Below are 16,116 nucleotides of genomic sequence, written 5' to 3'. Positions count from 1 at the left end.
CTTTTACTCCATTGTTGAAGTGTTGTTCAAATGGGTAGACTCTTTACACACGATAATCTCTTCAACGATGATGTCACTGTGTATGATATTTCTATTTCTCAAACAAATGGGTGTTAAACCTTCATATTTCTGTTTATGTGCTTCCTAAAAAATACAAGAGGTATTTTAGTATTATTCACAGATACTTTGAGGCATCTATATCCAGCACTAGAATGGTTGTATTTTGGATAATGGCTAATATATTTGAATAAGTAATGTTTTTTTTGTGTCTAGATCATGTTTATGTCTGTAACACAGTCCCAGCCAGCCCTTTGTCTATAGTATCTGTCAAATTTGGAGGCACAACAACTTTGCATTGTGTCAACTTCAACTGCATGTGATTTTTTTTTCATCTACATCTCTGATCCATTTTCTTTTTTTGTATTTTACAGTTGGTGCATTTACTATGGACAACCAGGTCTGGTGATAGTAACTCATCTGGGAGGTAGTGTGACTCTCACTTGCTTTTGTCTATCTAGGTTGATGACCTATGTTGCTTGGTTCAATCAGGCTGTTGGACAAACGCCTTTACTCATGACATCATCACTTCACACCAATCAACATAGTTATTATACAACAACTTCATCAAGGACTTCCCTGGAAACTAAACACCTGAGTGTGAAGAGAGTTGACAGCTTTAACCTGACCATCTCCAAGACAGAGTCAGGGGACTCAGCTACATACTATTGTAGAGTGCTTTATTCGTGAATGACACATGAATTTGGATAAGGAACTCTTTTAGCTGTCAAAGGTAACTTAAATGGCTTCTTTCATTTCGGCACATGCGAGTGTTCATAAAATGCTAAATTAATGAATCTAGCAGGAAAATAGTGCAATTATCTTACTCATTCTCTTGTCAGAGACTATTGGGTCAGACATGGCTCAAGAGAATCCCATCCAGTAATCAACTACGCCCATCAGTGTGATCAATGTGAGAGGAGCCCTGAGGCTGGGTCTCCTACATAGAGCTGTGTCTACAACCTCCCCAAGAGGAACCTCAGCCTCTCTGATGTTGGGACTTACTACTGTGCTGTGGCTTCATGTGGGGAGATGCTGTTTGGAAACTGGACCAAGCTGGAGATCAAGGGTAGGTAATAGATCTTACTGTTTTGTTTATATCTATTGTATAATCTACTGTGTAAAACTGTACACATTACTACTTATTTAGATCACGTAAGAAAACATGCAATCATCTATATAGTTACTATACTTATATCCTCATATTTATTTTCACAGACAATGGAGCAGACTCTCTACTTTTGGTGTACTGCATAGGAGTAGCATTGGCTCTCTCTCTTATCCTGATCATTGTCCTGACTTGCATCATTTACAATACGAACAAGAGAGCATGTCTGCAGTGCAGAGGTAAGTGACTTATTCTTTGAAGTTGCTCTTCTTTGATATCACCATTTACAGTTTTATCAGTAGTGAGGGGTTGTATCTCTCAAACAAGAGGTCCAGCCAGTCTCGTCTTTGGATACACGGGTAAGTAGAATTCCTTAAAAATGGTTCCAGTTCAAATTAATAATAACATATAGTTAGTAATATTCTCCTCCATTTCATCATTGTTATTCACAGTCCCGCGATGCAGACAGCCTCCATTATGTAGCTCTAAATCTGAGCAACAAGTAGAACAGGTCTAGAAGACAGAGAAGCAACATGGAGGAAGAGAAGGTGTACTCTGGAATCAGACAGTAGAACAATAAAACAGACGTCAATTAAAATTCATGAGCTCTAATGAACTGTATTAGCTTTGTTATTTTAACTGTAGCAACTAATAAATGAAATAAGTTGCTTCTCTGCCATTTCATAAAGCTTTCAACAATAATCAAGACAAAGGAAGTTGAATGTTTTTATTTGGGCCATACTCAGGCATCTATACGTTGTAGTGTTGAAAATTGTTTTCTCCTCTCATGCCACTTATACACCCTCACACACCAAGCAACTGATTAACAGTTACTCTGTGGTCTGTGATGAACACAAGATGAGGATGTCTTTATGCTTTGTTAGGGCCTGCTGGCCTCAGGCACACAATACCTTTGTCTCTCTGCTCCTTTTACTCTCTCTCTCTCTCTCTCTCTCTCTCTCTCTCTCTGTGTTTCTCTATTTCTGTGGTTTTCAGACAGATACCTCAGAACTCTTAGTTCTCTCATACTGTAGGGCATACTACTTCCAATTCAAATTGACAATTTTTGCAACAATAAACAAACTATTTTGATGAGGCAGTTTATCTATACCAAGTCAACTGAAATCTGTGAGCTATGTATTATGTAAGCGGATGTAGAGATCAGTACAGTATTCTCAATCAAACACAAACCCTGATTTTAAGTGTGATGTTAGGCCACTAGAACCATGGACCTACTCAATAACAATATCATGGGAGGGCATTCTATCCATCAGTTCCACTGAGTTTGTTATGTGTTTTTCGTAGATGTTTTTGGTGAAGTGAAGTGACTGTGTGGTGATAGAAGCCCTAGTGGATGACAGTGTCATAGCATGCATTGACCAAAAAGGTCACATTTAAGACTCATAGACAGCAGCAGATGCAGTGATAAAGAATAAGGGAAACCATACTTTAAAAATGTGTGCTCAATTTGTACAAATCTGTACTAAACTTTGAGATGCTACCTTTTGGACAACTCTGTGACTCTGAACTGTACAAGATACATGTAAAGACAACAGTCGTGCCTGAATGAGAAATCAACAAAAATGACGTGGTCCAGTTCGACCAATCAACTGTAACTCCATTGTTGAAGTGTTGTCTACATGGGTGGACTCTTTCCACTCAAGACTCAAGTTGTGAAGAGCTGACAACTTTAAAGATGATCGCACTGTGTCTGATATTTCCACTTCTTGTAGAGATGGGTAAGTCAATATTTTATATTTCTCTGCTTATGTGATGTCCAAACTTGATTTGAAGAAACAAGGTATCCTATTATCGTTTTACAGACACTTTGACCATCCAAAGTCGTATTTAAGGTATGTAACAGCTAATATATTTTTATGTTCTCTAATTCATGGGGTAGCTGGGACTGAATCCTCATCCATCAGTCAGGAGATTGGTCTCATGTCAGCCAACGTTGGAGACACAGTGGTTTTGCGTTGCTTCAAAGCAGGCGATGAGGGAATAATGTTCTCCTTTTACAAGCAAACGTTTGGAAATATTCCTCAGCTCATCTCAACCATCTATAAGCATGGCAGGAATGCAACATTTTACCATGAGTTTAAGGATATCCCTCGCTTCTCAGTGGAAGGTGGCCAAGGGAAAAATGATCTAATGATCACAGACGTGGAACTCTCTGATTTAGGCACGTACTACTGTGGAAGTGATTATGGATACAAGTCAGAGTTTGTACATGGAGTCACGCTCATCATAAAAGGTAAAGAGAAAGTTATTATTATGATAATTTTTTTTGTAAATCTGAATATATAGTGTATATATGATATATTCTCTTAATCAAACGTAATCTTGATTTAATACGTTTTAATTTACAACACTTGCTACAGAGATGTTCTCGAGAGATTAAATTGGTTTATTGGCCTTCTTGTCAGATTCAGGTTCCAAAAAAATGCCAGTTATACATCAGCCTGTGTCTGAGTCAGTCCAGCCAGGAGACTCTGTGACTCTGAACTGTACAATACACACTGAGACCTGTGCAGGAGAACACAGTGTCTATTGGTTCAGACATGGCTCAGGAGAATCCAATCCAGGAATAATTTACACTCATGGAGACAGGAGTGATCAGTGTGAAAAGAGCCTTGAAGCTGTGTCTCCTACACAGAGCTGTGTCTACAACCTCCCCAAGAGGAACCTTAGCCTCTCTGATTCTGGGACTTACTACTGTGCGGTGGCCTCATGTGGGGAGATACTGTTCGGGAATGGTACCAAGCTGGACATTGAGGGTAGGTTAAATAGCTTTCATTGTTGTTCATACAGTATCTCCTATACATATGGTTGCTATTCTGAGTTTCTTCTATTCTTTCAAATATTTCAGCAGGCGGGAGTGTAGACCCTCTTCTCTTTGTATACTGCCTGGCCGTGGTATTGGCCTTCGCGTTCATCTTGATCATTCTCCTTGCTTGCATCATTTACAAGATGAAGAAGACAACATGTCTGCAGTGCAGTGGTAAGTGATTAAAAGTTGCTTTTCTTTGATGTCACCATCTCTAGATGTAGATAAACTGGAAGACGTGGCAGTATCTATAGTGTTTTGTGTCTTTTTTCTCAGAACTGGTCTCTCAGACAAGAGGTCCTACAGCTTCCCGGTCAGATGCAGGGGTAAGAGGAAATAATTTTTCATGTTGCATGTCTTATACAAATACACATTATTAGACTTGGCTTGCATTACCACATTGTGCAAAATGTAATACACTTAATATCAACAAAACAATTTTGTTCTTCACAGAGCCAAGATGCAGACAGTCTCCATTACGTAGCTCTGCCTCTGAGCAACAAGAAGAACAGGTCTAGAAAACGAAACATAGAGGAAGAGACGGTGGTCATGTACTCTGGAATTAGACAGTAGTATTACGTTTCAGGTATGACCCAGATGCAGACAGTGTCGAATAAACAAAAGTTTATTTCTAATAGAGGGGCAGGAAAACGACAGGTCAAAGGCAGACAGGGGTCAGTAATCCAGAGAAGGTGCAACAGGTCCAGAACGGCAGGCAGTCTCAGGGTCAGTGCAGGCAGGGGTCAATAATCCAGTGAGGTAGGGCAAGGTATAAAACGACAGGCAGGCTCAGGGTCAGGGTCAGGGCAGGCAGAAGGGTCAAAACCGAGAAGGACTAGGAAACAGGAGCAAGAAATAGACAGGAGCAGGGGAACAAATGCTGGTAGGTTTCATGAACAAAACGAACTGGCAACAGACAAACAGAGAACACAGGTATAAATACACAGGGGATAATGGGGAAGATGGGCGACATCTGGAGGGGGGTGGCGACAAGCAAAATACAGGTAAAACAGATCAGGGATTGACAAGTAGTACTGGATGAATGAAATACTTTCCCCTTCATACTAGTTAGCTCTTTAACTAGTTCTAGCTTCATTAGCTATTTCTATGAATGGATATGCGGAATAAGGTTATGAAATCAGTTGTTAACGCTTTTTTCAATGTAATACAAAGTATGCATAATTTCATGCATTGCTTCTCTCTCTAACTTATTTTACATTTGATTTGCATTTGTCAAGAAAAATAAATCATTTTCAACTGTTAAACCAAATTTATTTTAATAATTTGAACTCATGCATTCTGTTCACACTCCTCTCTGGTCATAGTGGAGGGTGTTACAGTGACTTTCCGATATTGGAAACTAACCTTTCATAGACCTTTAACGCAGGAAGACTGACCTGCAGCAACACACTACACTCTACTTTTCCTCTCAGGGCCACCGTACTATTTACACCCCTTAGTGCAACAATTGTCTTAGTGCTTACAATGTAAAGGTCAATATCTTCACATGTATGTGAAGTCAGGTAGTCCCTTGCATCATGTTACAGTAAATAACGTAGACCTCTTTCAACATAATAACTCATAGTGAAAGTGTCACAACAGCCCCCACCACAGAAGGAGAACAGGCCAGTTATAGTGTAGGAGGTTTTCTTCTTTGTTTTCTCTTTAAGACATAGGCCTACAGATTGCATGCCACACACCCCCTGACATACACAGCAACATATTTACAGGTTTTCTGCGGTCTGCTGTGAAAAATACACAAGGCTGAGGCCATCTGCACTTTGTTAAGGCCTGTTGGCCTTCTGCACAGGACCCTCTATGTCTCTCTCTGTGTTTCTTTCTCTCTCTGTCTGGTTTCAGCAGGATGTCTCAGTGGTGTCAGTCAGTTCTATCACATATTCTTTTGCTCTTCATGTTGTTCTTTTTATCAACAATAGAATACTATTTTTATGAGGCAGGAAGTTCTCTATATATAGTCTACTGAAATCTGTGAAAAAACTAAATGAACTATTTATTAGGTAATTTGACCTAGAGATCTGAAGTCCGTAGTTAAACACAAACCGTGGTTTGAAGTGTGATGTAAAGTATCATCATCACCTGGGCCAAGAAGAAAGAGCCTCCTTCTACTTATATAATGGGAGGGATTTTATCTGTCAATACATTAGAGAATAAATTGTTTCTCTGTATTACTAAGTGACTGTGTGGAAGTGATAGAGACCCTAGAGGATGACAGTGTCATAACATGTGGCCAACCAGGTCCCAACTACTGTATGACTCCCATGGACCACAATGGCAAGAAAAACATTAAGTAAAGGATCCACTGACTCTTGCTGTTGTGTCTCTTACTTTGGGTGGACAAGCCCTCTGTTGGCCAGCTGCAGTACATAGTATTGTAGACAGTATGAGCTGTAGTTAGACCTAATAAAGGACATATCAACAGTAGTGACATTGTTTAAAAAATAAAACTGAACATCCACATATTCAAACTTGCTATGTGATAAAGTTGTGCAACACAGAATCAAGCTGTACAACAACATAAGAGGACAGTGTTTGTTCCATTCGTGGCCTACTGGGCGGCCTATCGAGTGTTCAGCCAATCAAATTTGACCATCAAAAACAGACGGTACCTGAGATGAACCAGTCTCTCTTTTCTGTAGAGAGACTGCATTTTACACAGGTCAGTCTCATCCCTTGAAGGAGCATAAAAGATTCATAAACTCCTCACTTTTCTGGAAAGCATGGAAGTAACATCTAGCTCAATTGACTAATGTTATACATGTTAACTATACAATTAAAGTGTTTACCATAGGTGTTTGGTAAATGTTTTAAATGCAGTAAATATAGTTGTTTTTCCAGTAGCATCTCAAACACCAGTTATTGTTAATCCCACGTCTTCTCAGAAAGCAAAGCTGGGCGACAATGTGACTACTGAACGCCACATGACAAGTGAGAACATAAACTACATGGTATGGTACAACATCAGTGCTTCAGTACATTGCTAAATCTTCTAAGTACCTGAGCGATGTGCTATTCTACAATAAATCTGATGATGGGTGATTCACTGTGATGGCTGGCAAAAATACATTTCACCTCAATATTTCTGCCACAAAGAAAGAGGACATTGGGACCTACTGTAACATAGACACAGGGAGTCAGGAAGCAGGGGCAGTTAGTGAGTTTAATGATAATGAAAATGCCACTGCCTGTCACCAAGGGAGTACTCCAAGGCTCGATCCTAGGCCCCACACTCTTCTCAATTTACATCAACAACATAGCTCACACAGTAGGAAGCTCTCATCCATTTATATGCAACGATACAGTATTGTACTCAGCTGGCCCCTCTCCAGATTTTGTGCTAAATGCTGTACAACAAAGCTTTCTCTGTCCTTAACCTTGTTCTGAACACCTCCAAAACAAAGGTCATGTGGTTTGGTAAGAAGAATGCCCCTCTCCCCACAGGTGTGATTACTACCTCTCAGGGTTTAAAGCTTGAGGTAGTCACCTCATACAAGTACTTGGGAGTATGGCTAGACGGTACACTGTCCTTCTCTCAGCACATATCAAAGCTGCAGGCTTAAGTTAAATCTAGACTTGGTTTCCTCTATAGTAATCACTCCTTTTTCACCCCAGCTGCCAAACTAACACTGATTCAGATGAACATCTTAGCATGCTAGATTACGGAGACATAATTTATAGCTTGGCAGGTAAGGGTGCTCTCGAACGGCTAGATGTTCTTTACCATTCGGCCATCAGATTTGACACCAATGTTTCTTATAGGACACATCACTGCACTCTATACTCCTCTGTAAACTGGTAATCTCTGTATACCCATCGAAAGACCCACTGGTTGATGCTAATTTATAAAACCATCTTAGGCCTCACTCCCCCCTATCTGAGATGTCCACTGCAGCCCTCATCCTCCACATACAACACCCGTTCTGCCAGTCACATTCTGTTAAAGGTCCCCAAAGCACACACATCCCTGGGTCGCTCGTCTTTTAAGTTCTGTCACGATCGTCTTCGTGAGAGAGAGAGGACCAAGGCGCAGCGTGTGCAAAATACATCTCTTTATTTTGGAAGAGAGAAAAAACACGAAACGAACACTATACACAAACTAACAAAACAACAAACGACCGTGAAGCTAAATAACGTAAGTGCACAGACAAGCAACAAACGTTCAACATAGACAACACCCCACAAAAGCCTATTGCCTATGGCTGCCTTAAATATGGCTCCCAATCAGAGACAATGAATGACAGCTGTCTCTGATTGAGAACCAATCTAGGCAGCCATAGACATAACTAGACAACACTACTCTACTCTGCCCCATACACATACAACACACCTAGACATTACAAAACACATACCTTCCCCATGTCACACCCTGACCTAACTAAAAAACATAAAGAAAACAAAGAATACTAAGGCCAGGGCGTGACAAGTTCGCTGCAGCTAGCGACTGGAACGAGCTGCAACAAACACTCAAACTGGACTGTTTTATCTCAATCTCTTCATTCAAAGACTCAATCATGGACACTTTTACTGACGGTTGTGGCTGCTTTGTGTGATGTATTTTTGTATCCACCTTCTTGCCCTTTGTGTTGTTGTCTGTGCCCAATAATGTTTGTACCATGATTGTGCTGCTACCATGTTGTGATCCTACCATGTTGTCATGTTGTGTTGCTACCATGCTGTGTTGTCAGGTGTTGCTGCATTGCTAAATTGTTGTCTTAGGTCTCTCTTTATGTAGTGTTGTCTCTCTTGTCGTGATGTGTGTTTTGTCCTATATTTATATTTGATTTATTTTTCATTTTTATTCCCAGCCCCCATTCCCACAGGAGGCCTTTTGCCTTTTAGTAGGCTGTCATTGGAAATAAGAATTTGTTCTTAACTGACTTCCCTAGTTAAATAGTTAAATAAAAAAACTCAACAATTAAAATCAGCTGTAGAAGTTGCAAATCCCCCAAAACGTTGTAACCCCTTTATGGTGGTTGGGACTGGCTATAACCTGACAGCATCCATCTTCTTCTTATCCATCATGACTCCTTGCGGGCCGATCTGGTAACCCAAAAAGAAGACATCCTCCTGATGGAATTGGCACTTCTCCGCTCTGACGTACAGGTGGTTGGCCAGGAGGCGTTCCAGGACTACTTGTACGTGAGCGATGTGATTCTCCAAGGTAGATGTGTAGGCAAGGATGTCGTCAATATACACGACCACCTGGAATCCAAGCATGTCCCAGAACACCTCATTGACGAATGCCTGGAACACTGACGGAGCATTGGCTAATCCAAAAGCATTGGCTAATCCGTCACCCAGTACTCATAGTGACCAGACATCGTACTGAAAGCAGATCAAATTGTAGACAATCAGATCAAATTGTAGACATTTGATTTTGTCCAACTTGGCAAAAAATACTTGGTCACGAAGAAGGAGCGTGCCAAGGCAGGGGAGGTGGACGTGTGAATTAAACCCTGCTCGAGAGCCTCCTGGATGTACTCCTACATAGTCTTAGTTTCAGCCACCAACAAAGGGTAGATGCGGAGACGCAGAGCCTGCAAGCATGTCCATAGCACTGTCCCAGGGGCGATAAGGAAGGAAAAACCTCCCGAAGATCCTGGTATACCTCCGGGATGTTGGCTGAAGGGCAACCACAGGACTCTCAACTGACGTGGAACCACAGAGAAGGGAAAGCAGGTCTTCCGACATTCGGGTGCCCAGTCAGTGATTTTTATGCTCGGCCATTAGATGGTGGGGTTATGATGTTGAAGCCATGGGAGGTCGAGGATCATCTTGTGCATGGGTGCATTGATGATGAGGAAAGGAAGGCTTTCTTGATGTATGGATTCCACGGTAAGGGTGAGTGGCTCTGTGATGTGTGTGATTTTCACAAATCCTAGGTGTTGACTATCATCTGCTTGAACCGGATGAGGAGAGAAGAGCAAGTATGTGGTGATGTTAAGGGGTGATGGCCTGGTCAAACAAATTCCCCATGGCACCGGAGTCCACTAGAACTGTAAAAACAACACATGAAGTACAGCCACCCAGTGCAATTGATACTAGGAAAGGTTTGGTGGAAAGTGATGATGTGGAATACTCACGCCAGCCCAGGAGATGGATGATCACGTGGCTGTCCCTCTGCTCTCGTGGATCCCCGGTTAGAACATACCGGACACAATTGGAGCTGGTGCCCCTCCTGTTCGCAATAAAGACAGAGCCCCAGCTGTCTATGGAGAGGCGTAGAGCCGCCACCTCCATGGGTTCAGGCTCTGACTCGCAATGGTCAACTGAGGAGGGAGTGAGGCGATTCAAGCGGTTGTACCGACGCTCCCGAAGCAGGTTATCAAGACGAATGGCCATTGTGATGAGGGTGTCCAAGGATAGGTTGTCGTCTCGGCATGCCAACTCCGTCTGGACCTCTTCGCGGAATCCTCTTCTGAATAGGGTGCGGAGCGCCGGCTCAGTCCATCCGCTGGATGCTGCCACTGTCTGAAAGGTGAGCGCCTACTCTGCAGCGGTCTGGCCATCCTGCCGTAGTTGGAGTAGGCGCTCACCCCCCTCTCTGCCCTCAGGTGGATGGTCGAAACCCCCCTGAACAGAACCATGAACCACTCATAGGAACCCAGCTAATCCTCTCCTCTCTCCAGACGGCCATGGCCCACTCCAACATGCGTCTGGTCAGCAGAGAAATAACCATGGCAACCTTGGACATCTCCGTGGTGGGGCTTACATCTGATGAGTAAAATAGAGGGAGCACTGGAGTAGGAAGCCATAGCATTTCGATGGAGTCTCATCATATTTGTCCGGGAGGGATAATACGGCATTGCTGACCAGGATGGACTGCTGGAAGGGCTGGGGTACTGCGGTAGAGAAATCTCCACTGTTTGTAGATGACGCAACTTGAGTAATGTTGACGTGCTGATGAACGCGGAGGACCTCATCCATAGCCGTTCCCAAATGAACCAGCTGGTCGTGGTGTTAACGAAGTATGTGTCCCTGGTCGCCGACCATCTGGGATATGTCTTGATTAACTGCTGCTTCCATTTATTGAGGTAGTAGTCTACCTTTTCTGTCACACTCAAAAGTTAAGAAAAAAATAAGACATGGTAGTATGCCTTTCAAATATTAAACAAGAAGAGGTTTCAAGTGTTTTAAATGTTTTGTCATTCGTCTTTTAGCGGGCACCCCTTCTCAGCAGAGCCAGTATGGGAATCCTCATGCCAACAGGTCAGACCAACAGGTTAGCAGAATTGCTGTATCAAGAGTGAGACTGGATAAGAGTATTAAAGCAAATTATTATAGCATTTGATTTGACCTAGAGTCTGAATTAAGTGAGTCTATGTTTCATCCCCTTAGCTCCACGGTGAAAATGATGCCCTTAACTATACTGCCCTGAAGTTCACTGACAAGAAGAGTACCAAGCCCAGGAGACAGAGGAGAGAACAAAGAGAGGAAGAAACCATCTACTCTGGTTGACTCATCAAGACAGAATGTGACATGTAAGGTTCATCCAATCAGCATCATTCTAAGTTAAGCCCCACCCTTCCTCTGAACTCAACCTTGATCTTGACTGTTCCAGTTTGAACTGGCTGTTATATACGTTTCTCATTTGCTGTAGAATGCCATTGCAGGGGCATAGCATGCCTAATATAAATGTAAAATAACTCAGGTGCAGGGCATACTTGTCCAGCAATTGTTTCAGAAGTCAGGTTTCAGAAGTCAGGTTTCAGACGTCAGGTTTCAGAAGTCAGGTTTCAGAAGTCAGGTTTCAGAAGTCTCAAATCCTCAGGAACGGCAACGGCTGAGGTTGACTGAGTGGATACATTTTGTTTTTGTGGAAGCGTACAACAAAATGTATATAATGATTTAGCAAATGTCTGAAGTCTTCCTTATGATGATAATAGTTGTACCATGGAACTCTGTAACCCGCCTTTATGCTTGTGTGATATTTCAAACAACATGTTTTTCTTTTCAAGTTTAATGACTTATTTGCACCAGGTAAAAAAGGTGCCAACCTCACCAGAGTTCACGCCCTCCTGAAAGCTTGAACTGCCTTCTACAGACATGAAGTGAGAAATACAATGCAAACCCCTGTGTATGTCAAATAGGACATATGTACCAGTAGTCTCAGCCACCGACCCAAATGATGAAAAAATACAGACCAGTAACTCTGACATTACATCAGTTGAAGGGCTGTTCTAACTATGGTATGCCACAGGACACATGTTAGATGGTAATTTTTATCAGATGTTTTATGCCTGTTCAGACAGCCAATAATATCACTTAGTTCAGAGTTTCCGCCTTCTTCATAATGATTACCCAATGAGTGTCATCATATAAAAGGTGCCCCGTTGTCAGACCAACACACTATACTGTGCAGAAAGGACATAAAATGTATGATTACATACAGTATCTTTTTGTTTTATGCCACTTTTGGTAAGTCATAAGTATTAATGTGGATCCTTTTACTTTTTTATATCATAGTCTTTTTGAATACATTTTAATGGCTATGTAGTCTGAATAATGATAAGTATGTATAATTCTGTACTTTACCTTTGTTTTTGTTTTATTTAGTATGTTTTCTTCACAGGTTGTTCACTTAACAAGGATGTAATCCAACGAGACGGCTGTGATGGTTACACACCTGCGACAAACTGTATCTCTCACTTTGTCGATCAAATTCGATGGTCAGTCTCTTGGTTCAAGCAAACTGTTGGACAGAAGACTCTTCTCATGGCATCATCATTTTATCACACTCATAATATTTCTTATTCCAACAACCTTAACCTGTCTAGGATCAGCGTGGCGCTAGCGGCACACCCCCCCCCCCCCCCCACTGAAAAACCAGTGCCGCGAAATTCAAAAAAAATATTTTTTTAAAATATTTAACTTTCACACATTAAAGTCCAATACAGCTAATGAAAGACACAGATCTTATGAATCCAGTCAACATTTCCGATTTTTAAAATGTTTTACAGGGAAGACACAATATGTAAAGATGTACATCTATTACCTAAAAACACATTAGCATAATCCACCATCTTTTATTTGTCCACCAACACCAGTAGCCATCACCAATTCGGCTAAACTAAGATATTTATAGCCCCTAACCAACAAAAAAACTCATTAGATGACAGTCTGATAACATATTTATGGTATGGGATAGGTTTTGTTAGAAAAAAGTGCATATTTCAGGTATATGGCATAGTTTACAATTGCACCCACCATCACAAATGGACTAGAATAATTACAATGAGCAACGTGTTTACCTAACTACTAATCATCAAACATTTCGTAAAAATACACAGCATACACGAATCGAAAGACACAGATCCTGTGAATACAGACAATATTTCAGATTTTCTAAGTGTCTTACAGCGAAAACACAATAAATCGTTATATTAGCTTAGCACATAGCAATTAGCAGCCCAGCATTGATTCTAGCCAAAGTGAGCGATAAAAGTCAACATCGCCAAAATATATTAATTTTTTCACTAACCTTCTCAGAATTCTTCCGATGACACTCCTGTAACATCACATTACAACATGCATATACAGTTTGATCGAAAATGTTTATATTTAGCCACCAAAATCATGGTTAGACAATGTGAAATGTAGACAAGCTGGTAAAGAAAATGTCCTTGCGCCACTTAGACAGTGATCTACTCTTATACATAAATACTCATAAACGTGACTAAAAAATATAGGGTGGACAGGGATTGATAGACAATTTAATTCTTAATACAATTGCGTTATTACATTTTTTAATTTATCCTTACTTTTCAATACAGTTTGCGCCAAGCGAAGCTACGTCAAAAAACATGGCGTCCTAAGCCACTAAAATGTTTCGACAGAAACACGATTTATCATAATAAAAATGTCCTACCTTGAGCTGTTCTTCCATCAGTATCTTGGGCAAAGGATCCTTTCTTGGGAGAAATCGTCTTTTGGTGGAAAGCTGTCCTCTTGCCATGTGGAAATGTCAACTGAGTTCGGGATGAACTGAAAAGCATGCCCAACTTTTCACATCGTTGCAAAAATAAATGTCCCAAAATCGCACTAAACGGATATAAATTGCTATAAAACGCTTTAAATTAACTACCTTATGATGTTTTTAACTCCTATAACGAGTGAAAAGATGACCGGAGAAATATAACAGGCTAAACTAACGCTTGGAACAGGAGAGGGTCGGTGTCTTCCACGCGCGTTACGCAGCAAGAAAAGACTTGCTAGCTAAAGGTTTTTTTCATTTGTAGGGCCTGTGAACGAGCAATCGAGCCCGTTGGAATCGTCATCACGTAAAGGCATCCAGGGGAAGACGTAAGAAGTGTCCGTATAGTCATAGCAACGACAGTGCCCTTTTAACTGACTTCAGAAAAGTGGCCAACATTTCTCAAATCTGACTCCATGTCAGGGAAATTGCTGTAGAATGGGCTCTGTTCCACTTAGAGACAAAATTTCAACTCCTATAGAAACTATAGACTGTTTTCTATCCAATAATAATAATAATATGCATATTGTACGATCAAGGATTTTGTGGGAAGCCGTTTAAAAAATTAGCCACATTAGCATAAATAGTCTAAACAGCGCCCCCATCCCCAACAGGTTAACCTTAAGTAAGGACTTTACTGAGACTAAACGTTAGAGTGTGAAGAGTGGAGTTGACCATCTCCGAGACATGGACAGGCCTCATGTGAGGAGATACTGTTTGGGAACGGGACCAAGCTTTACATTTACCTTAAGTGATATTTCAAAATGTTTCTAACATTGTATGTCCGGTGAAGCAAAAAGTTCCTGAATCTCCTCTGTCACTGTCTGTATTTCTACAGATGGTTGTAAGGAGGACCAGGTTCTCTTGGTGTACTGTCTGGGTGTAGCGTTGGGTCTGTGTGTCATCATCATCACTGTCCTAGCTTGTTTTATGTATAAGATTACCAAGAAAACCTCTCTGCTGTCCAGAGGTAAGCGGTATCATTGTCCACAATATATGCTTAAACTGTTGGTGCAGTATACATTAAATGTTTTAGTAAAAAAACTGGGTTAATCCATTGTATGATGATGATGTTGATGATGATGATTCCTTCATGTTTGTCTAAAAGGAACGCATCCTCAGCCAAGTGGTCCGATAGTCCCCAGTTCTCATAACCAGGTATTCAGACCTTATAGTGAACTATTCTGAGTATGACTTTGATGAACTGTAAACAGATCCTTCTATCAAATTATCAGGTAATTTCCTGATGTCTTTGGAATTTGTTTTGATATTCCTCTTAGGATCAAGAAGATGATGACACACTCACATCGGTCCATTACGCTGCTCTGAATGTCATCCACAAGAAGCCAAAGACCCAGAGACAGAGGAGCCCCTTGGAGAGAGACACGGAGTACTCTGGGGTGAGGTGCCAAAACATGGACTGAAAGATAGATTTACCTCCTTCAAGAATTGCATTGCTTTTTCTTTTACACATTGTGTTTTTATCACTATAATTGTATTACAATTGCTTCTGTTCTGTCCTTTTTACATTACTGTTGTGATACTGTTGTGCATTTTAGAGTAAATAAAACATAAATTCACTGTAATTTAGATGTATTGTCTGATTTTCAATCATATTCTTCAAGTTAAATTGTACGTACATACACCAACCAGAAGCCATGCATTTCAGGAAATTCCGCGATGCCCTCCGACGACCCATCAAACAGGCAAGTGAAAATACAAGACTAAGAACGAATCGTACTACACCGGCTGCGACGCTCGTTGGATTTGGCAGGGCTTGCAAACTATTACAGACTAAAAAGGGAAGCACAGCCGAGAGCTGCCCAGTGACACGAGCCTACTGAATTACGTCCATGCTCGCTTCGAGGCAAGTAACAATGAAACATGCATGAGAGCATCAGCTGTTCTGGACAACTGTGTGACCACGTTCTCCGCAGCCGATGTGAGTAAGGCCTTTAAACAGGTCAACATTCACAAGGCTGCAGGGCTAGACGGATTACCAGGACATGGACCGACATTTTCAACCTCTCCCTGTCTGAGTCTGCAATACCAACATGTTTCAAGCAGAGAAACATAGTCCCTCTGCCCAAGAAAACCAGGATAACCTGCCTAAATGACTACATAGCACTCACG

At 41.3% G+C, this 16,116-nt stretch overlaps 1 protein-coding gene across 1 annotated transcript; it reads left to right on the top strand.

Annotated features, from left to right (window-relative positions):
• The first annotated feature begins 1,089 nt into the window (after positions 1-1,089).
• LOC129835442 (uncharacterized) lies at positions 1,090-15,407 on the top strand. Its single transcript, XM_055901082.1, has 7 exons — positions 1,090-1,126; positions 2,830-2,904; positions 3,057-3,419; positions 3,592-3,942; positions 14,822-14,953; positions 15,092-15,141; positions 15,264-15,407. The coding sequence occupies exons 1-7, from the start codon at positions 1,090-1,092 to the stop codon at positions 15,405-15,407; spliced, it is 1,152 nt and encodes a 383-aa protein (XP_055757057.1).
• The last annotated feature ends 709 nt before the right edge of the window (positions 15,408-16,116 follow it).

This window comes from Salvelinus fontinalis, chromosome 36 (genome assembly GCF_029448725.1).
Source record: "Salvelinus fontinalis isolate EN_2023a chromosome 36, ASM2944872v1, whole genome shotgun sequence".
NCBI lineage: Eukaryota > Metazoa > Chordata > Actinopteri > Salmoniformes > Salmonidae > Salvelinus > Salvelinus fontinalis.
The sequence above is the reverse complement of the archived record's forward strand: the minus strand, read 5'-3'. Positions and strand labels throughout refer to the sequence as shown.

What these genes read in the sequence shown, in the direction of transcription:
- LOC129835442 (XM_055901082.1), top strand. Translation starts at nt 1,090, where the DNA reads ATGCTGTTTGGAAACTGGACCAAGCTGGAGATCAAGG. An exon ending in TCCACTTCTTGTAGAGATGG is followed by an intron (nt 2,905 to 3,056) that starts GTAAGTCAATAT and finishes GTTCTCTAATTC; the next exon opens with ATGGGGTAGCTGGGACTGAA. An exon ending in AGTCACGCTCATCATAAAAG is followed by an intron (nt 3,420 to 3,591) that starts GTAAAGAGAAAG and finishes CCTTCTTGTCAG; the next exon opens with ATTCAGGTTCCAAAAAAATG.